This window comes from Boleophthalmus pectinirostris, unplaced genomic scaffold (genome assembly GCF_026225935.1).
Source record: "Boleophthalmus pectinirostris isolate CB_2022bp ecotype Guang Dong unplaced genomic scaffold, ASM2622593v1 HiC_scaffold_9, whole genome shotgun sequence".
NCBI lineage: Eukaryota > Metazoa > Chordata > Actinopteri > Gobiiformes > Gobiidae > Boleophthalmus > Boleophthalmus pectinirostris.
In genome coordinates, this window is record NW_026571541.1 from 39,094,638 (window position 1) to 39,116,061 (window position 21,424).

General features: G+C 46.9%; 2 protein-coding genes and 1 non-coding gene across 7 annotated transcripts; 2 read left to right on the plus strand and 1 right to left on the minus strand.

Annotated features, from left to right (window-relative positions):
* Positions 1 to 209: 209 nt before the first annotated feature.
* On the plus strand, positions 210 to 11,374 carry rnf168 (ring finger protein 168). 3 transcript variants are annotated; one of them, XM_055166614.1, is made up of 10 exons: positions 210 to 446; positions 1,830 to 1,881; positions 1,978 to 2,190; positions 3,127 to 3,307; positions 4,812 to 4,882; positions 5,839 to 5,994; positions 7,284 to 7,366; positions 8,749 to 8,800; positions 8,940 to 9,208; positions 9,910 to 11,374. In XM_055166614.1, the coding sequence occupies exons 3-10, from the start codon at positions 2,056 to 2,058 to the stop codon at positions 10,373 to 10,375; spliced, it is 1,413 nt and encodes a 470-aa protein (XP_055022589.1). In that variant the 5' UTR covers positions 210 to 446; positions 1,830 to 1,881; positions 1,978 to 2,055; the 3' UTR covers positions 10,376 to 11,374. The 3 variants fall into 3 exon arrangements, with proteins under 3 accessions (XP_055022589.1, XP_055022590.1, XP_055022591.1); XM_055166615.1 differs by having other exon boundaries at positions 355 to 446; positions 1,830 to 1,913; positions 1,944 to 2,190; XM_055166616.1 differs by having other exon boundaries at positions 355 to 446; positions 1,830 to 1,895; positions 1,971 to 2,190.
* A 1,131-nt stretch (positions 11,375 to 12,505) lies between these two features.
* On the minus strand, positions 12,506 to 19,590 carry ppp1r14ab (protein phosphatase 1, regulatory (inhibitor) subunit 14Ab). 3 transcript variants are annotated; one of them, XM_055166653.1, is made up of 4 exons: positions 19,333 to 19,590; positions 16,121 to 16,201; positions 15,337 to 15,357; positions 12,506 to 12,869 (listed from the first exon to the last, which is right to left on the minus strand). In XM_055166653.1, exons 1-4 carry the CDS (start codon positions 19,513 to 19,515, stop codon positions 12,687 to 12,689), a joined length of 468 nt encoding a protein of 155 aa, XP_055022628.1. In that variant the 5' UTR covers positions 19,516 to 19,590; the 3' UTR covers positions 12,506 to 12,686. The 3 variants fall into 3 exon arrangements, with proteins under 3 accessions (XP_055022628.1, XP_055022629.1, XP_055022627.1); XM_055166654.1 differs by having other exon boundaries at positions 12,506 to 12,836; positions 15,337 to 15,369; XM_055166652.1 differs by having other exon boundaries at positions 15,337 to 15,369.
* Positions 19,591 to 21,116: 1,526 nt separating this feature from the next.
* On the plus strand, positions 21,117 to 21,199 carry trnal-cag (transfer RNA leucine (anticodon CAG)). Its single transcript has one exon. It is a non-coding gene; the product is annotated as a tRNA-Leu (tRNA).
* Positions 21,200 to 21,424: the final 225 nt, after the last annotated feature.

The following is a 21,424-nucleotide window of genomic DNA, read 5'->3' on the forward strand; positions in this document are numbered from 1 at the left end:
ATAAATACAGTAATACATAAAAATAAATAAGACATAATAAATACAATACTAAATACAAATGAAAAAATGAAATATTATAAATACAATAATAAGTACATATTAATAATAGCATAATAAACAACAACAATAATACATAAAAATACAGTAATAAAAATAAATAATACATTAATTAATATTAATTAGATTGGCGCCTGCGCAGTGCGGGCGCGGCCGTTCGGCGGGTACCCGGTGCTAACCTGCGGCTAATGCTAGTGTCACTTTCTCCACTTTTCTCCCTTTAAACTCCTCAAACCGCGGCCGGGGACGTGAGTCGAAACCGAGCCGGGCCCAGCCGCACTGTCAGCGGTGTAAAGAAGAGCCGTGAGCCGCACAGGTTCAGAAGTTTGGCTCTTTTGGGTGTTAGCTCCGGAGGCTAACGACGCTTGTTTTGGTTCCGATGCTCAAAGGTACGACACTTTTACACACTTTTACACACTTTTCTACCTTTCATCTGCACTTTCTGCTTTTGTTCAAGGTTTGGACTTTGTGTTTTACTCGTTTTTAACTCGTTTACTTGTCTGAGTTTGTGTAGGAGTGAGCCATTAAAAGGACAAATGTTATAAAACACAGTGTGGACTTTATTCAGAAAACAAACAGAGAGGATCAGATGTCCCCCCGTCCTCCTGTGTCCCTGCAGGGTTGGACTGGGACTGAGACTGGGACTGGGACTGGGTCTAGAGTGTCCACACGTCCCTGTGTCTTTGGGACAGTCCCAGTGTTAAGCCCCGTGTCCCCTGTCCCTGCAGATTTACACAAAACCACTGATTTGTCCCAGTTTTATACAAGAAATGTCCAAAGTGTCTCTGTTTTTGACCAATCTGATCTAAACCAGGACTAAACTAAACCAGGTCTAAAACAAGGACTAAATCAAGTCTAAACCAGGACTAAACCCAGGACTAAACCCAGGACTAAACCCAGGACTAAACCAAGGACTAAACCAAGGACTAAACCAAGGACTAAACCAGGTCTAAAACAAGGACTAAACCCAGGACTAAACCAGGACTAATCCACTACTAAACCAAGGACTAAACCAAGGACTGAACCAAGGACTAAACCAAGGACTGAACCAGGTCTAAAACAAGGACTGAACCAGGACTAAAACAAGGACTAAACCAAGGACTAAAACAGGTCTAAACCAAGTCTAAACCAGGTCTGAAAATCTGGTCACCTCATTCAGAATTTTCAGCTAAAGACTTGGTTTAGTTTCTCCTCTGAACTCTGAGTGTGGACATGTCCGGGCACAACTCTCTCCAGTAAAATCTCCCCTCCCCACTCTCTCCTCTTCTTCCTCCTCCTCTTCCTCTTCATCCAGTGTGTGTGAAAAGAGGAGGAGGAGAGGAGGAGGAGGAGGAGGAGGAGGGGGGCAGCTGTGTGCAGTGGGCGACTCTCCAGCAGCAGCCAAACTCACGCTGAAATCTAAAGCTCCTCCTCACTGTTTGGACTGGGACGATTATAGATCAAATCATTTCCTTTAACGATAATTCTGAAAGTTGGTGATATTTTAAAAAATGTTACGGATACGTATAATGATCATTTGAATCTCATCGGTAAGTTCCAGTTTAAACAGTTAACGACAAGGATCTAGAAGAAAACCACATGGAGAAATTTATTTTTTTCTGCACATTCTGGTGATTTCTGGTGATTATTTTTGTTGGCGTTTCTCATGATTATAGAAAATGTTCCAGGATCGATTGTAGTTTACTCTTTTAATCGTGATAAATGATGTGGTTGTTTATTGTTCCATCCATACTCATGGGTCCATCTACATTAACTATGTTCTTTTTTTGCAGTTTGGCTTCACAGCAGAGCCTGAGAGGAGTGAGACTGGGCACAGCGGGCACACACACAGAGAGACTGTACACGGAGCGGGCACGCACACGGAGCGGCACGCACACGGACACACACACACGGAGCGGGCACGCACACGGAGCGGGCACGCACACGGAGCGGGCACACACACACGGAGCGGGCACACATACACGGAGCGGGCACGCACACGGAGCGGACACAGGGACAATGGCGCCCGTGTCGGACGTGGAGCGGGGGGCAGAGGGCAGCGAGGGTCTGTCCAGAGAAGACTGTCTGTGTCCCATCTGTCTGGAGATCTTCATGGAACCAGTGACACTGCCATGTGCTCACACCTTCTGCAAGGTACACAGCGTTTTACACCGGGCGTTTTACACCGGGCGTTTTACACCGGGCGTTTTACACCGGGCGTTTTACACCGGGCGTTTTACACCGGGCGTTTTACACCGGGCGTTTTACACCGGGCGTTTTACACCGGGCGTTTTACACCGGGCGTTTTACACTGTTTAAAACCATCGATACACAACATCCAGACTCCAGCGTCCTCGTATTTTCCTTCAGTTTCATAAATCTGCAAAGCTCCAGATGTTCAGATGTTCAGACACATGACTCACATTCAAACTGCACAAGTCTCTGTGTTAATCTCAACATCATGAAATAGATTTTGAATATTAACAGTAGAACGAGTGTGAGTGACAAGTTCCTTCTGTTTTGTTCAGGATCAGAACATGAGTTGAGTTTGTTGTGTGACTCATGTGGCTCATTGTTTCCTTTAAGTTTAGTTCTTTCTTCTCTTGATGTTGTGGATAAATTGTTCATGTTAGAATGTTTCTCCTTTGTGGAGTTTGTTGGTTGAGGATTTGGTGATGGAGCAGATTTATGAAACTGCTGGAGAATATGACACACACATTTACACACACACATTCACACACACACATTTACCAAGAAAAACATTAACCGTATGCTCCACAAACCTACAGCGGGACACTTCAGGTCGTTGTGAAAAATCTCTGACGTGAATGGAGCACACTTCTCTCTGATTGGTCAATGCTCCTGTCAGTCACGCCCCCGTCTTTGTAAAGTTTTGTCAAAGCGTCTGCTTTTGGTCGGTCGTGTAAATGTTTTGAGACTCGCTGCATCGAATCAAACCAAAGTGAAGAGCGAAACAGACGCAGAGTCGTAATGTGTCGTGTTTATGTTTTGTTTCAGTTATATCGTGATGATTTTAGTTAAAGCTCGTTTGTGTTTGACCCGTCGGCTCTCGTGTCGCGTTGTGCCCAGGCGTGTTTCCTGGAGTCCGTGGACAAGACGACTCTCTGCTGCCCCCTGTGTCGTAAGAGAGTGTCGACGTGGGCGAGACGACACAACCGCGACAGGAGCTTAGTGAACGAGGATCTGTGGGCGAGGATCCAGAGAGTCTTTCCCCAGAACACAGAGAGGAGAGGAGCACACGACGACACGGGTACACACACACACACACACACACACACACACACACACACACACACACACACACACACACACACACACACACACACACACACACACACACACACACACACACACACACACACACACATATACACACACATACACACACACACACACACACACACACACACACACACACACACACAGACACACACACACACACACACACACACACACACACACACACACACACACACACACATATACACACACACACATATACACACACACACACACACACACACACACACACACACACACACACACACACACACACACACACACACACACACACACACACACACACACACACACACACACACACACATACACACACACACACACACACACACACACACGACACACACACACACACACACACACACACACACACACACACACACACATACACACACACACACACACACACACACACACACACACACACACACACACACACACACACACACACACACACACACACACACACACATACACACACACACACACACACACACACACACACATACATACACACACACACACACACACGCACACACACACACACACACAGCACACACACACACACACACACACACACACACACACACACACACACACACACACACACACACACACACACACGACACACACACACACACACACACACACACACACACACACACACACATACACACACACACACACACACACATACACACACACATCACACACACACACACACACACACACACACACACACATACACACACACACACACACACACACACACATATACACACACACACACACACACACACACACACACACACACACACACACACACACACACACACACACACACACACACACACACACACACACACACACACACACCACACACACACACACAGCACACACACACACAGACACACACACACACACACGACACACACACACACACACACACACACACACACACGACACACGACACACACACACACACACCACACATGAGACACACGACACACACACACACACACACACACACACACACACACACACACACACACACACAACACACACATATACACACGCACACGACACACACACACACACACACGCACACACACACACACACACACAGACACACACACACACACACACCAGACACACACGACACACACAGACACACACACACACACACACACAGACACACGACACACACACACACAGACACACACACACACACACAGACGACACACACACACGACACACACACACACACACACATACACACGACACACAGACACACACACACACACACACACACACACACGACACACACACACACACACACACACACACACACACACACACACACACACACACACACACACATACACACACACACACACACACACACCTGTAGGGGGCAGGAGTCAGACTGTGTTGAGTGTTCGTGTTTCGTGCAGAGACGATGTGTTTCCCCAGACTGAGTGAACCTGGAGCTCTGAGACGAGAGTACGAAGACCAGATCTCCAAGGTGAGAGTGCTCCTGTCTGCTCCTGTCTGCCCCTGTCTGCTCCTGTCTGCTCCTGTCTGCCCCTGTCTGCTGCTCCTGTCTGCCCCTGTCTGCTGTCTGCCCTGTCTGCCCCTGTCTGCCCTGTCTGCCCTGTCTGCCCTGTCTGCTGTCTGCCTGTCTGCTCCTGTCTGCTCCTGTCTGCCCTGTCTGTCCTGTCCCTGTCTGTCTGCCCTGTCTGCCCTGTCTGTCTGCTGCCTGCTGTCTGCTCCTGTCTGCCCTGTCTGTCTGCTCCTGTCTGCCCCTGTCTGCTCCTGTCTGCTGCCCTGTCTGCTGTCTGCCCTCTGCTGTCTGCTCCTGTCTGCTCCTGTCTGCTCCTGTCTGCTCTGTCTGCCCTGTCTGCCCCTGTCTGCTGTCTGCCCCTGTCTGCTCTGCTGTCTGCTGTCTGCTGTCTGCCCCTGTCTGCCCTGTCTGCCCCTGTCTGTCTGCTCCTGTCTGCTCCTCTGTCTGCTCCTGTCTGCTCCTGTCCCCTGTCTGCTCTTGTTACTTGTTTGTTTTTTACTCAGTGTTTTACGTGTTCAAACTGTCTGATTTTTATTTGATTTCTCCATATATTTGTGTGAGAAATCTGATTTATTTCTGTCTCTCCTCCTCCTCTGTCTGTCTGTCTCTCCTCCTCTTCTGTCTGTCTCTCCTCTGTCTCTCTCTCCTGTCTGTCTCCTCCTCTGTCTGTCTCTCCTCCTCGTCTCTCTCCTCCTCTCTCCTCTGTCTGTCTCTCCTCCTCTTCTGTCTGTCTCTCTCCTCTTCTCTGTCTCTCCTCCTCCTCTGTCTGTCTCTCTCTCCTCTTCTGTCTGTCTCTCTCTCCTGTCTGTCTCTCCTCCTCTTCTGTCTGTCTCTCCTGTCTGTCTCTGACTCTCGTCTCTCTCTCGTCTTCTCTCTCTGTCTCTCTTTTCTCTTTGTCTCTGTCGTTTGTGTCGTAGCTCACAGAGGAGAAGCGAGCGTTGGAGGAGCAGGAGTGTCGGGCGAGCGAGGAGCTGATTCAGAGACTCCTGGCGGAGGAGGAGGAGCTTCTGAAGCAGCAGAGGAGACGAGACGAAGACGACGAGAGGCTGGCTCGACTCCTCAGCAGAGAACTGGTCAGACACTTTCTGGTTTTCAGACGTTAAAAACAGGAGTTAGAAGGACACGCTGAACTACAGACTCATGACTGTGTTACGTGTGTCCCAGAGCGCCCCCTTGTGACTCCACTTGTACTTTCAGCCGTAGTTTCAGGTCAGATTGTGTCCAGACAAAGTTCAGATTAAAGTTTAAAACCTGCCACACCGGACTCCAGCTCAGGACTGAACCAGGACTAAACCAGGACTGAACCAGGACTGAACCAGGACTGAACCAGGACTAAACCAGGACTAAACCAGGACTGAACCAGGACTAAACCAGGACTAAACCAGAACCAGGACTGAACCAGGACTGAAACCAGGACTAAACCAGGACTAAAACAGGACTAAAACAGGTTCTAAACCAGGACTAAACCAGGACTGAACCAGGACTGACCAGGACTAAACCAGGACTAAACCAGGACTAAACCAGGACTAAACCAGGGACTAAACCAGGACTAAACCAGGACTAAACCAGGAACCAGGACTAAACCAGGACTAAACCAGACTGAAAACCAGGACTAACCAGGAGGACTAAACCAGGACTAAACCAGAACCAGGACTAAACCAGGACTGAAACCAGGACTAAACCAGGACTAATGAACCAGGACTAAACCAGGACTGAAACTAAACCAGGACTAAACCAGGACTGAACCAGGACTAAACCAGGACTGAACCAGGACCTAAACCAGGACTAAACCAGGACTGAACCAGGACTGAACCAGGACTGAACCAGGACTGAACCAGGACTGAACCAGGACTGAACCAGGACTCCCTGTCGGGCAGGTCTGGAGCTGTGCCTGCATACTCCGTTGAATGACCGCAGGTGAAAGAGGAGAATTTGCTTCTCCCCGAGTTCAGGACTTTGTGTCTTTGTGTGAGATTTTGACAAAGTCGATAAACCAGAGCGACGGACACAGAGACGCAAAATACAAACTCAGGAAACAGCAGAAATAATGATTAGACTTTATTCGTCGCGTGTGTAAAGTGTTAAATTTAAAGTGCAGCGTCTCTTCCACATTCTCCACAGAGTTTATCCTCCGCAAATCATGAGTCCAGTCACAGAACCTCCCTGTCAGTCCAGGCTTTTGTGTAACTCGACTTCCCCAGGACTTTATCTCCAGTCTTTTACACTTTAAAAATCCTCGGTCTGAAGTTTTGCTCCGCATTTCACAAATAGTAATAACAATGGGACTAAAACTAAATCTTACTGTTTTTAATAAAAGTTTAACTCCGAAGTGACTTTTGAAAACCTTTCCTTCCTGTTTCAGAACTCCACATCAGCAGAGTCGGAGCAGAGCCGCGCCCCACAGGAGACTCCAGTCAAGAAGAAACCTCTGGGCCAGATCGACAGGTGTGTTTGGGTTTGAATCCTGTCCAGGCTTTTTATTTATGAAGCTTGAGGTTTAGATTAAAAAAAAACAAATAACGACTGGGTACAAATCAGCTCTTATCACACCAGACCTGCCACGTTTACACGACAGCTTTAACTCTGAAATCAAATCATTTAATTCTGAATAAAAATGAATTCCTCTTTAAAAAGTCAGTGTTTGGTTTATTCTGAGTTTAAAGTTGAATGGATCATGTTTCTCATTTCTTCTTTTAGTTTTGGACCTGATATAGTCCTGGTTTAGACCTGGTTTAGACCTGGTTTAGTCCTGTTTTAGTCCTGGTTTAGTCCTGGTTTAGACCTGGTTTAGTCCTGGTTTAGTCCTGGTTTAGTCCTGGTTTAGTCCTGGTTTAGTCCTGTTTTAGTCCTGTTTAGACCTGGTTTAGACCTGGTTTAGACCTGGTTTAGACCTGGTTTAGTTTTAGTCCTGGTTTATTCCTGGTTTACCTGGTTTAGTCCTGTTTAGTTGTTTAGTCCTGGTTTAGTCTGGTTTAGACTGGTTTAGTCCTGGTTTAGTCCTGGTTTAGTCCTGGTTTAGACCTGGTTTAGTCCTGGTTTTAGTCCTGGTTTAGTCCTGGTTTAGACCTGGTTTAGTCCTGGTTTAGTCCTGGTTTAGACCTGGTTTAGTCCTGGTTTAGTCCTGGTTTAGACCTGGTTTAGTCCTGGTTTAGTCCTGGTTTAGACCTGGTTAGTCCTGGTTTAGTCCTGGTTTAGACCTGGTTTAGAGTCCTGGTTTAGTCCTGGTTTAGACCTGGTTTAGACCTGGTTTAGTCCTGGTTTAGTCCTGGTTTAGACCTGGTTTAGTCCTGGTTTAGTCCTGGTTTAGACCTGGTTTAGACCTGGTTTAGTCCTGGTTTAGTCCTGGTTTAGTCCTGGTTTAGTCCTGGTTTAGACCTGGTTTAGTCCTGGTTTAGTCCTGGTTTAGACCTGGTTTAGTCCTGGTTTAGTCCTGGTTTAGTAGGTTTAGACCTGGTTTAGTCCTGGTTTAGTCCTGGTTTAGACCTGGTTTAGTCTGGTTTAGTCCTGGTTTAGACCTGGTTTAGACCTGGTTTAGTCCTGGTTTAGTCCTGGTTTAGACCTGGTTTAGTCCTGGTTTAGTCCTGGTTTAGTCCTGGTTTAGTCTGGTTTAGACCTGGTTTAGACCTGGTTTAGACCTGGTTTAGACCTGGTTTAGTCCTGGTTTAGTCTGTCGTGTGTTTTCTTCCGGTCGGTGTAAATTCGTTGCTGTTGGACGGAGAAAGAGAAATATTTAAATTGAGAATAAAAACCCTGATGTAAACGTGGTCAGAGTCTGGTGTTTGTCTCGTGTTCGACGTCTTTAACTCGGTTTGACCGTCTGTACTCAGGTTCCTGTGTCCGCTCTCCAGAAGCCCCGCCCACATCTCCCACGCCAACAAGGTCAGTGCCCCGCCCCTTCCCCAAATATGGACACTTCCTCACAGTAATTAATTAATATAGAGAAACAAAAGAGCTTAAACCCAGTCACACTCTGATCCACGACTGTTTTAATCTCAAACTCTTCCTCGTGATTCTTCAGGAGAACATGTTGGTCGATCTGAGCTCTGAGCCGCCGCCGCTCGACTTCTACGGCCCGCAGACCGACACGGAGCGACCGCGCGTCCAGTCGCCGGGCGGGACGGCGGACCAGCCCGACCGCGGCGACCGGCCTGCGGAGGGCGGGGCCAAGAGGAAGAGCGGCGAGGCGCAGGACGACGACGACGAGACGCGGGGCAAACGCAGCTGCCCCTCGTCCGGTCTGGTGGGCGTGGCCTTGGCGGAGTGGGAGGAGGAGCTTCAGCGGCGCAGGTAAAATGAGCCCAAAGACGGGACCCGGGTCTAGTCCTGGTCTCTGAGGGATTTAACTCAGGTCATGTGAACTTTCTGTCGTGATCTGAACTCGAGTCATGGACACGTCTAATCGATAATCATCACTGAAACTGGTTTGAGTTTAACTTCTTATTTCAACAAAAAGTATAAATTTCTAAACAAAGTGACAATGACCTGGAGTTTAAACTTACACCGAGTCTCGGGTCTTTTCCTTGGGACCAGATTTGAGGATCGTCCATCCAAGTCGTGTTTAAATGTGCAGCTGAGGAGAATTCAAGTATCTCGGCGTGACCTTGGACTCCACTTTAACTTTTAAAAAACATCAAAAATTCTTCATTTTAATATTCACAGTTTTAGGTAAATTAGATCATTATTGTCAGAAAATGTTTCTCCACAGCAGGATTTTCTCCCATTGAACTGAGTTACAAACTGATCACTGACAAACATCACAACCTAAAAAACAACAGAATCACTGTAAAGGTCCAAACATTTGTTTGTTCAGAGTTGACGCTTGTTCCACTTTTTAAAACGCCTCAAAAATAAAAGAATCCACAGAGAGCGTAAGTGCACTTTAAAAACTCTTTACTGATGATTCACATTATTAGGACTAGTGATGGCAGGATTAGTTGATTAATTGATCATTGATCATTAACAAACCCCCTTCTGTCCGTGTGTTTCAGGAGGCAGGAGGAGGAGGATCTGCGCTTGGCCCTGGAGCTGCAGAGACAACTGGACCGACAACAGCGACACACCGACCGACGCAAAGGCTCCGAGGACGCCTACCTGCTCCGAGCCGCCCGCGGGACGCCCGAGGACACCGCCCCCGCCGCCGCCCGCAAGAGACCGCCCGCTGCTGCCACGGCGACGCTCTCCACGCCTGTCCGTCAAACTCAGACTACTCTTAAAGCCGCCGCTGTCCAAAGACGACACCCGCCCTCGGCCACCGTCACCCGGGCCACCCTGACCGACCCCGCCTCCGACCCCGCTCCCCCCGAACAACCGCGTGCCTTCAGTCCACCGCTGCCTGCGCCGAAACCCGCCAAACCGGGACCCGCGACGCCCAAAACCTGCCCCAAAACTCCACAAACCTGCCCCAAGTCCAAGCGGCAGACCACGCTCACGGACCTGTTCAACCTCCACGGCTGAACCAAGGAACTCTGACCAAAACACGAGGACAATAAAACTTCTGAATCGTAAAAGAGTGACAAAAATACTTTTTTTGGGGGGAAAATCCGCACTTTGCTAAAATACAAGTTTGAGTTCAAGATTTGGGACTAAACCAATTTCTGACGTTTAAACTTTAATCCTGAAGTGTCCTGAAGCAAAATTTAGTTGAGTTTTCCTCCCGTGTTCTAACGCCGGTCCCTCGTGAAAAAAAACAAACGGTTGGTGGTACGAGTCTGTATGAGGCTCCGCCCACGAGCTCCATTAAAAACCACAAAGACGCAAAACTGAACACGGCGACCGCACAAACCCGCGGGAGTCTCGTTAGTGCGACGCAAAACGAGCGTGTGGGATGGTGCTCTGAAGGGGGAGGGAGTTAGCACAGAGAGCAAAGGGGAAGGGGGGCGGGGTCAGAGGATCAAAAACGAAAGTGAAACTGCTAAAACGTGTTAAACCCACAGGCGTAAATACCGTTAAACATCGGGCGTCAAATCAGGAATGTGTAAAAGTGAAGGACCAAAAACACTACAGGATCCAGGACTGAACCAGGATTTGAACCAGCGACCTTCTCGTTTGGGGGGAAAACGCTCTTTCTCCGATTTTAGTTTGAAAACTTGAGTTGATTTAAAAAAAGAAAGAAAAAAGAAAAAAAAAAGTTTGGAAAGGACAAAGTTTGGGTTTGAGTTGAGCCGATGTGTGACGTGTGCGGAGGGATACGAGAGGAAATAGTCCCTCAAACATGAGTCCTGGTTTAGTCCTGGTTCAGTCCTGGTTCAGACCTGGTTCAGTCCTGGTTCAGTCCTGGTTCAGTCCTGGTTTAATCCTGGTTTAATCCTGGTTCAGTCCTGGTTTAATCCTGGTTCAGTCCTGGTTCAGTCCTGGTTTAGTGGTTTAGTCCTGGTTTAGTTCTTTGTAGAGCTCAGTACACTTGTCTCTGGTCTGACCTTTGCTGCTCAAATAAACCTTCACTCTTTGTACAAATGTTCCGTGTTGTGGCTTTATCTCCGACTTCCACCTCGTGATGTCATGAAGTGGTAGTTTGTGACAGTTTGAGCAGCTCCTTTTACTTTTTAGTTTAGTGGAGATTTAGTCGAACGTCCAGAGCTGAAATGAATCCAAAAATGAAATGAAGGTTTGTGGACGTTTAAAAACACAGTGGAGCACTTCCTGTATCACCACACGATGACATCACGAGGTGGAACAGAGCGTTTTTTGTTTTGTTTTTTTCAGTTTGCGAGAAAAGCTCAGCCGAAACGTGTGCGTGTGTGTGTGTGTGTGTGTGTGTGTGTCTGTGTGTGTCTGTGTGTGTGTCTGTGTGTGTGTCTGTGTGTGTGTGTGTGTCTGTTTGTGTGTGTGTGTCGTCTCCATGGAGATGTTCCAGCTCGGTCTGGAATGTTCCGCAGTGTGGATTTATCTGTTTGTTTTGATTAATAATTACGAGTGTTTGTTTTTACAGCTCACAAACACAAAAACCACACACACACACGTCGTGACTGAGCGTCTCGCCTCTCCACAGACCCGGCCCGTCGCTCTGCCCGGTGGTGTCACTAGAAAAGTTACATGATGCACCTTTAAATACTGACCGAGTTTAATTTAAGATGAAGAGATGAAGATGAAGATCAGAACAAGATTAAAAAAAAAAGGGAAAGAAGAAAAGAAACACACACCCGGGTTTGACGTTTGTTTGTTTTTGATTCGTTTATTTTTTGGACAAATTTTAAAAAGTGAACAGAGACGCCGGATTCAGGACAAAGAACAGACGAAGGAAGAAGAAGAAGAACGCTGAGGAAGACGCCAGAAGGTTCCAGAACCTCGTCTTTAATTCATCATGACGATAAAAATGATAATGGACTGAGAGAAAAGCTTCACACACACGCCAACGGAAACATCGAGGAGGAGAAGAAGAGAAGGTCAGAGGAGGAGAAGGTCAGAGGAGCAGAAGGTCAGAGGAGGAGAAGGTCAGAGGAGGAGAAGGTCAGAGGAGGAGAAGGTCAGAGGAGGGTCAGAGGAGCAGAAGGTCAGAGGAGGAGAAGGTCAGAGGAGCAGAGGAGAGGTCAGAGGAGGAGTCAGAGGAGGTCAGAGGAGGAGAAGGTCAGAGGAGCAGAAGGTCAGAGGAGCAGAAGGTCAGAGGAGAGGTCAGAGGAGAAGGTCAGAGGAGGAGAAACACTTGTAAGATTCATTTCTCTTTTTTTCTGACAGACGAGGTTCAGGATGTTTCTTTGTTAAACTGTCGGAGGATGAAGAAGAGGAGGTGAAGTCCTGGTGGAGCAGATGTTCTTCAGGCGTTGGATGGTCAGATCTGGACGTCCGTGTTGGAGGAGGACGAGGAGGATGAAGAGGAGGATGGAGAAGAGGAGGAGGTGGAGGAGGTCCTGGTGGAGCAGATGTGCAGCTGCTGGAGCTCGATGCCGTTGTTGTGCAGATCCTCCTGAGTCTGTAAACCCTGAAGCTTCAACAAGAAACAACTGATGAAAGACTGAAACACAGAAGAGAAAGAAGAGAGAGAGGAGAGAGGGAGGAAGGGAGAGGGAGAGAGAAGGAGAAGGAAGGAGAGGCAGGAGGAGGGAGAGAGAGGGCGAAAAAGGAGAGAGGAGGAGGAAGGAAGGAAGGGGAGAGAGAGAGAGAGGGGTGGAAAGAAGGAAGGAAGGAGAGAGAGGAGGAAGGAAGGGAGGAAGGAAGGAAGGAGGAGAGGAGGAAAGAAGGAAGGAAGGAAGGAGAGAGAGGAGGTGGAAAGGAAGGAGGAAAGAAGAGAGGAAGGAAGGAGAGAGAGGAGGAAGGAAGGAAGGAAGGAGAGAGAGGAGGAAAGAAGGAAGGAAGGAGAGAGGAAGGGAGGAAAGAAGGAAGGAAGGAAGAGAGAGAGAGGAAGAAAGAAGGAAGGAGAGGAGGAGAGAGAGGAGGAAAGAAGGAAGGAAGGAGAGAGGAGGAAAGAAGGAAGGAAGGAGGAGAGAGAGAGGAAGGAAAGGAGGAGGAGAGGAGAAAGGAGAGGAAGAGGAGGAGAAGGAAGGAAGGAGGAGAGAGAGGAGGAAGGAGGAGAGGAGGAAAGGAGGAGGAAGGAGAGAGAGGAGGAAAAGGAGGAAGGAAGAGAAGAGAAGGAAGAAAGAAAGGAAGAAGGAGAGAGAGAGAGAGAGTGGAAAGAAGGAAGGAAGGAGAGAGAGAGGAAAGAAGGAAGGAAGGAAGGAGAGAGAGGGGAGGAAAGAAGGAAGGAAGGAGAGAGAGGAAGGAAGGAGAGAAGGAAGGAAGGAGAGAGAGGAGGAAGGAAGGAAGGAAGGAGAGGAGAGGAAGAAGGAAGGAAGGAGAGAGAGGAGGAGAAGGAAGGAAGGAAGGAGAGAGAGGAAGGAAAGAAGGAAGGAGGAGAGAGGAGGAAAGAAGAAGGAGGAAAGAGGAGGAGAGGAAGGAGAGAGGAGGAAAGAAGGAAGGAAGGAAGAGAGGAGGAGAGGAGGAAAGGAAGGAAGGAAGGAGAGAGGAGGAAGGAAGGAGGAAGGAGAGAGAGGAGGAAAGAAGGAAGGAAGGAGAGAGAGGAAAGAAGGAAGGAAGAGAGAGAGAGGAAAGAAGGAAGGAAGGAAGAGAGAGAGAGGAAGGAAGGAAGGAGAGAGAGGAGAGAGTGGAAAGGAAGGAAGAGGAGAGAGAGAGAAAGGAAGGAAGGAAGGAGCAAGAGAGGAGGAGGAAGGAAGGAAGGAAGGAGAAGGAGAGAGGAGGAAGGAAGGAAGGAAGGAGGAGAGGAGGAAGGAAAGAGAGGAAGGAAGGAGAGAGAGAGGAGGAAGGAAGGAGAGAGGAGAGGAGGAGGAAGGAGGAGAGAGAGGAGGTGGAAGGAGAAGGAAGGAGAGGAGAGGAGAAGAGGTGGAAAGAAGGAAGGAAGGAGAGAGAGAGGAAAGGAAAGGAGGAGAGGAAGGAGGAGAGAGGAGAAAGAAGAAGGAGGAGAGAGAGGAGGAAGAGAGGAAGGAGAGGAGAGGAAGGAAGGAAGGAAGGAAGGAGAGAGAGGAGGAAAGAAGGAAGGAAGGAGAGAGAGAAAGAAGGAAGGAAGGAGGAGAGAGAGGAAGAAGGAGGAAGGAGGAGAGAGGAAGGAAGAAGGAAGAGAGAGGAAGGAGGAGGAAGGAAGGAGGAGAGGAGGTGGAAAGAAGGAAGGAAGGAGAGAGAGGAGGAAAGAAGGAAGGAAGGAAGGAGAGAGAGGAGGAAGAAGGAAGGAAGGAAGGAGAGAGAGGAGGAAGGAGGAAGGAAGGAAGGAAGAAGGAGAGAGAGGAAGGAAGGAAGGAAGGAGAGAGAGGAGGAAAGAAGAGAAGGAAGGAAGGAAGGAGAGAGAGAAGGAAAGAAGGAAGGAAGGAGAGAGAGGAGGAAGGAAGGAAGGAGAAGGAGAAGAGGAAAGAAGGAAGAGGAAGGAGGAAGAGAGGAGGAAGAGAAGGAAGGAGAGGAGAGAGAGGAAGAGGAAGGAAGGAAGGAGGAGGAGGAGGAAGGAGAGGAAGGAAGGAAGGAAGGAGAGAGAGAAGGAAGGAAGGAAGGAGAGAGAGAGAGGAAAGAAGGAAGGAAGGAAGGAGAGAGGAGGAAGGAAGGAAGGAAGGAAGAAGGAAGAGGAGGAAAGAAGGAAGGAAGGAGAGAGAGCAGATGAGTGTCAGTGGAGTTTGGTCCAACTTCAGTTTCATCAGTTTTAATTTGAAACAATAAAAATAATAAACTCTACAAATGTAATTTTACTCTCAGACTGAAAATCCTCTGCTCCACCTCGTGATGTCATCGTGTGGTGATACAGGAAGTGCTCCACTGTGTTTTTAAACGTCCACAAACCTTCACCTGAATCACCTGGATCGTTTCAGTCGTGGAGTCGCTGATCTCGACTGAACCGAAGAGAAAAAGGAGCTGAGAACATCACCACCTGATGACATCACCAGGTGGAGCAGAGCGTTTGGGGCTTTACAGATGTTTTTAAATAAATGTTCCAGAATAAAACTCACGTCTGTGTCAGAACCCGACGCCTGAAGGATCTCCTGAAAATACAAAACACAAACACTTCAACAAAACCAGGACTAAACCAGGTCTAAACCAGGACTAAACCAGGTCTAAACCAGGTCTAAAACCAGGTCTAAACCAGGTCTAAAACCAGGACTAAACCAGGACTAAACCAGGTCTAAACCAGGTCTAAACCAGGTCTAAACCAGGACTAAACCAGGACTAAACCAGGACTAAACCAGGACTAAACTAAACCAGGTCTAAACCAGGTCTAAACCAGGTCTAAACCAGGACTAAACTAAACCAGGACTAAACCAGGTCTAAACCAGGACTAAAACCAGGACTAAACCAGGTCTAAACCAGGACTAAACCAGGTCTAAACCAGGACTAAACCAGGACTAAACCAGGTCTAAACCAGGACTAAACCAGGACTAAACCAGGTCTAAACCAGGTCTAAACCAGGACTAAACCAGGACTAAACCAGGTCTAAACCAGGACTAAACCAGGTCTAAACCAGGACTAAACCAGGTCTAAACCAGGACTAAACCAGGACTAAACCAGGACTAAACCAGGACTAAACCAGGACTAAACCAGGACTAAACCAGGACTAAACCAGGACTAAACCAGGACTAAACCAGGACTAAACCAGGTCTAAACCAGGTCTAAACCAGGTCTAAACCAGGACTAAACCAGGACTAAACCAGGACTAAATCAGGTCTAAACCAGGACTAAACCAGAACTAAACCAGAACTAAACCAGGTCTAAACCAGGACTAAATCAGGTCTTTACATTGAGTCTGGTTCGTTTCTTTTCGTCTGTTTTCAGGTCCAGAAGTTCATCGATGTTCAGCTCATCAGGAATCAACTGCTCCTGAAACAACAACACACAAACTGAAACAACACACAACAACACACAAACTGAAACAACACACAACAACACACAACAACACACACACACAAACACACACAAACTGAAACAACACACAAACTGAAACAACACACAACAACAACACACAAACTGAAACAACACACAACAACACAAACTGAAACAACACAACAAACACAAACACACAAACTGAAACAACACACAACAACAACACAAACTGAAACAACACACAAACTGAAACAACACACAACAACACACAAAACTGAAACACACACAAACTGAAACAACACACACACAACAACACACAAACTGAAACAACACACAACAACAACACACACAACACACACAAACTGACACACAAACACACAACAACACACACACACTGAAACAACACACAACACAACAAACACACACAACACAACACACACAACAACACACAAAACTGAAACAACACACAACACAACACACAAACTGAAACAACACACACACAACAAACAACACACAACAACAAACACACAACACAGAAAACACACACACAACACACAAACAAACAACACACAACAACACACAAACTGAAACAACACACACAACACACAAACAACAACACACAACTGAAACAACACAAACAACACACAAACTGAAACAACACACAACAACAACACACACACAACACAACTGAAACAACACACACAACACACACAACAACACACAAACTGAACAACACACAACAACACACAAACTGAAACAACAACAACAACAACAAACACACACAACACACAACACACACACAACACACAAACTGAAACAACACACAACAACACACAAACAACAACAACACACAACAACACACAACACTGAAACAACAACACAAACAAACAACACACAACAACAACACACACAACAACACACAACACTGAAACAACAACACACAACACACAAACTGAAACAACACACAACAAACAACACACACAACAACACACACACAACACACAAACTGAAACAACACACAACACACAAACAACAACACACAAACTGAAACACACAACAACACACACACAACACACACAAACAACACACAACAACAACACACACACACACACACAACACTGAAACAACACACACAACACACAACTGAAACAACACACAACACAACAAACAACACACAACAACACACAACAACAACACACAACAACACAACACAAACACACAAACAAAACAACACACAACACTGAAACACACACAACAAACAACACACAACAACACACAAACTGAAACAACACACAAAACAACACACACAACACACAACAACAAACAACACACACAACAAACACACACACACAACACACACAACTGAAACAACACACAACAACACACAAAACAACACACACAACACACAACAACACACAACAACACACACAACACAACAACTGAAACAACACACAAACAAACAACACACAACAACACACACACACACACAACACACACAACAACAACACACAACACACACAACAACAACAACACACAACAACACACAACACAAACACACACAACAACAACAACAACACAACAACAACACACACACACAACACACACACACACACAAACAAACAACACACAACACACACACAAACAACACAACAAACACAACAACACACACAACAACACACAACAAACACACACAACAACAACAACAACAACAACACACACAACAACAACAACACACACAACACAACACAACAACAACACACAACAACAACACAACAACAACACACAACAACACACACACACAACACACACACAACACACACACAACACACACAACAACACAACAACACACACAACAACAACAACACACAACAACACACAACAACACACAACAACACACACAACACACACACACACAACAACACACACAACAACACACACAACAACACACACACAACACACACACACACAACAACAACAACACACACACACACACACACACACACAACAACAACACACAACACACACACAACAACAACAACACACACACACAACAACACACAACAACACACACACACAACACACAACAACACACACAACACACACAACAACACACACACACACAACAACACACAACAACACACACACACAACACAAACTGAAACAACACACACACACACACAGGAGGTTTGATCAATACAGTGACAGATGTGTCTTTGTCTCAGACCAGAAACAGAGAAACTCATCTCTGTAAACCTCTGAATCTGGTTTCCTGGTTTAGTCCTGGTTTAGTCCTGGTTCAGTCTTGGTTCAGTCCTGGTTTAGTCCTGGTTTAGTCCTGGTTCAGTCTTGGTTCAGTCTTGGTTCAGTCCTGGTTTAGTCCTGGTTTTAGTCCTGGTTTAGTCCTGGTTTAGTCTTGGTTTAGTCCTGGTTTAGTCCTGGTTCAGTCCTGGTTTAGTCCTGGTTCAGTCTTGGTTCAGTCCTGGTTTAGTCCTGGTTTAGTCTTGGTTTAGTTCTGGTTTAGTCCCGGTTTAGTCCTGGTTTAGTCCCGGTTTAGACCTGGTTTAGACCTGGTTTAGACCTGGTTTAGTCCTGGTTTAGTCCTGGTTTAGTCCTTTAGTCCCGGTTTAGTCCTGGTTTAGTCCTGGTTTAGTCCTGGTTTAGTCCGGTTTAGACCTGGTTTAGTCCTGGTTTAGTCCTGGTTTAGATCTTTAAAATGACCTCATAAAGGTTTAATTACCAGACAAAGCCCCGCCCCTTCTCTAATTAAAGTCTGATTGGTCCTGGGGCCTGTGGGGGAGGGGCCCTGACACTGATAATAAAACTCTATGGATGGACTCTGTGGTTTCTATGGAGACGTCACTGTTCTGTCTGGAATGTTCCACAGTGTGACTTTACATTTACTCAGTCTCAGGAGGATTTAGAGTCAAAAATATCTAGACAAACCGAGAGGGTTCGCCTCTCCACAGACCTGACCTGGAACTTGTTCTAGTTTGGTCGCCGTGGAGACAGAAAGGTTGAATGTCATACTGCGGAACATTCCAGACAAATCAACAACATCTCGTTTGACGGCGCCTCCGCCAGAAAAGTGACACAGTGCGGCTTTAAACGGGCGTGTCCACGTGCCTCACCTGTCCTCTGTAGAGCTCGTGCAGCGCGTGCTCGAGCCACCGCTCCGTGTCCAGTCTGCGCTGGAGCTCGCGCCGGTCGTACTTCACGGTGACGCGCGCCTGATGCCGCTGCGCGCTCCGGGCCGGGCTGCACGGGCGCGCGCACGGTTTACCCACGCGCCTGTTCACGCGCTGAGCCGCCATCCACACGCACGCGCCCGGGGGCTTCCACGCACAGGTCACGTGACGAGAAAAGACGAAAAAAAGAGTCCAGAGGGTCTAGAGAGAGTCCAGACGAGTCCAGAGGGGTCTAGAGGGTCTAGAGGAGAGAGTCCAGACGAGTCCAGAGGGTCTAGAAGAGAGAGTCCAGAGGTCCAGAGAGTCCAGAGAGTCCAGAGGTCCAGACGAGTCCAGACGAGAGAGTCCAGAAGAGTCCAGACAGAGTCCAGACGAGTCCAGAGGGTCTAGAAGAGTCCAGACGAGTCCAGAGGGTCCAGAGAGAGAGTCTAGAGGAGAGTCCAGAGAGTCCAGAGAGTCCAGAGAGGTCCAGAGAGGGTCCAGACGAGAGAGTCCAGAGAGGAGTCCAGAGGTCTAGAGGAGTCCAGACGAGTCCAGAGGGTCTAGAAGAGTCCAGAGGGTCTAGAGAGTCCAGACGAGTCCAGAGGGTCTAGAGAGTCCAGACGAGTCCAGAGGGTCTAGAAGAGTCCAGACGAGTCCAGAGGGTCTAGAGGAGTCCAGACGAGTCCAGAGGGTCTAGAAGAGTCCAGAGGGTCTCCAGGTCCAGAGAGGTCTAGAAGTCCAGACGAGTCCAGAGAGAAGTCCAGACGAGTCCAGAGGGATCCAAGAATCAGTTTTTTTACACTAAAAAAAAACAAAAAAAAAAACTCCAGTCCGGGGTTAAGTCCAGAGAAACTGCAGTAGGAGGAAGAGATGCTCACGCGCCCAAGACGAGACGAAGAGGAGACGAAGAGGAGGAGAAGAGTCGCGTGTTCAGCAGAAGAGAGCGCGCGAGACTGACCCGAGCATCAGGGCGGGACCCACGCGCTGCTCCTGGTGCGTTCAGGGGCCGCGGGAAAAACCGCGCCCCACCTCCTCTTACTAGAAATTTCTCAGATGTTCCTATTTTTGACCAGTCTGATCTAAACCAGGACTATCACAGTTTTTGACTAATCTGATCCCCACGACAGTAAATTATTATTATTTTAAAAAATGTATTTGTGAAAAAGCATAATCCAAAAAATATATATATATAATATATGCGACAGAAGTCTTTCAGATCACACGAGAATGCACAACAATAACCTTCTTCTTTCACTATTTTATTTATGCCAACCAGGTCAATCCGGGTCCAGTTTAGAAATAAATAAAATAAAATAAAAAATCTGGTGACCGTGTTCAGATCTCCAGAGTGTGTAGTACCTGTTATTGTCCGCCAGAGGGAGACAGACGCCACGAACCAAACCGTTTAGATTTTGTAGGTTGAGTTTTCACTTTTTTTTTTTTTATTTAACACTGGAGTAAAAAAAAAAAAAAAATAGAGACCACGGTGGGTTTTCCTGAAATAAAAGTGTAATTTTTATTTTTATGTCGTAAACGTTTCGGTTTTCTTGATAATTCGACCTAAAAACCGTGCCCTGCAACGTAAAGACTTCAAAATTTAACTTCTGACGGAACTTTTTAGAAAGCACACAATAAAACGTCTTGTGCTGGTGTTTTTACGATATAAACATATGAATTCATAGATAAATCGGTCAAAAACGATATGTGCTGCTTTAAATACGTCATCACGTACATACTGCGTATATGTCAGGATGGCCGAGCGGTCTAAGGCGCTGCGTTCAGGTCGCAGTCTCCCCTGGAGGCGTGGGTTCGAATCCCACTTCTGACAATAAACTTTTTTTCTCTTTTCCAAAATAATTATACGTCAGCGCGATCATCCGAACTCAAGTATTTTTACATAAATATCACACAAACGTGAAAAGTTTTAAAGTGACACTACAAACTCAAACACTACATCAGTAAGACAACACGTAAGTATAAATAATCAGTGTTGGGAAGGTGACTTTTAAAATGTAATCCCCTACAGATTACAGATTACATACTCAAAAATGTA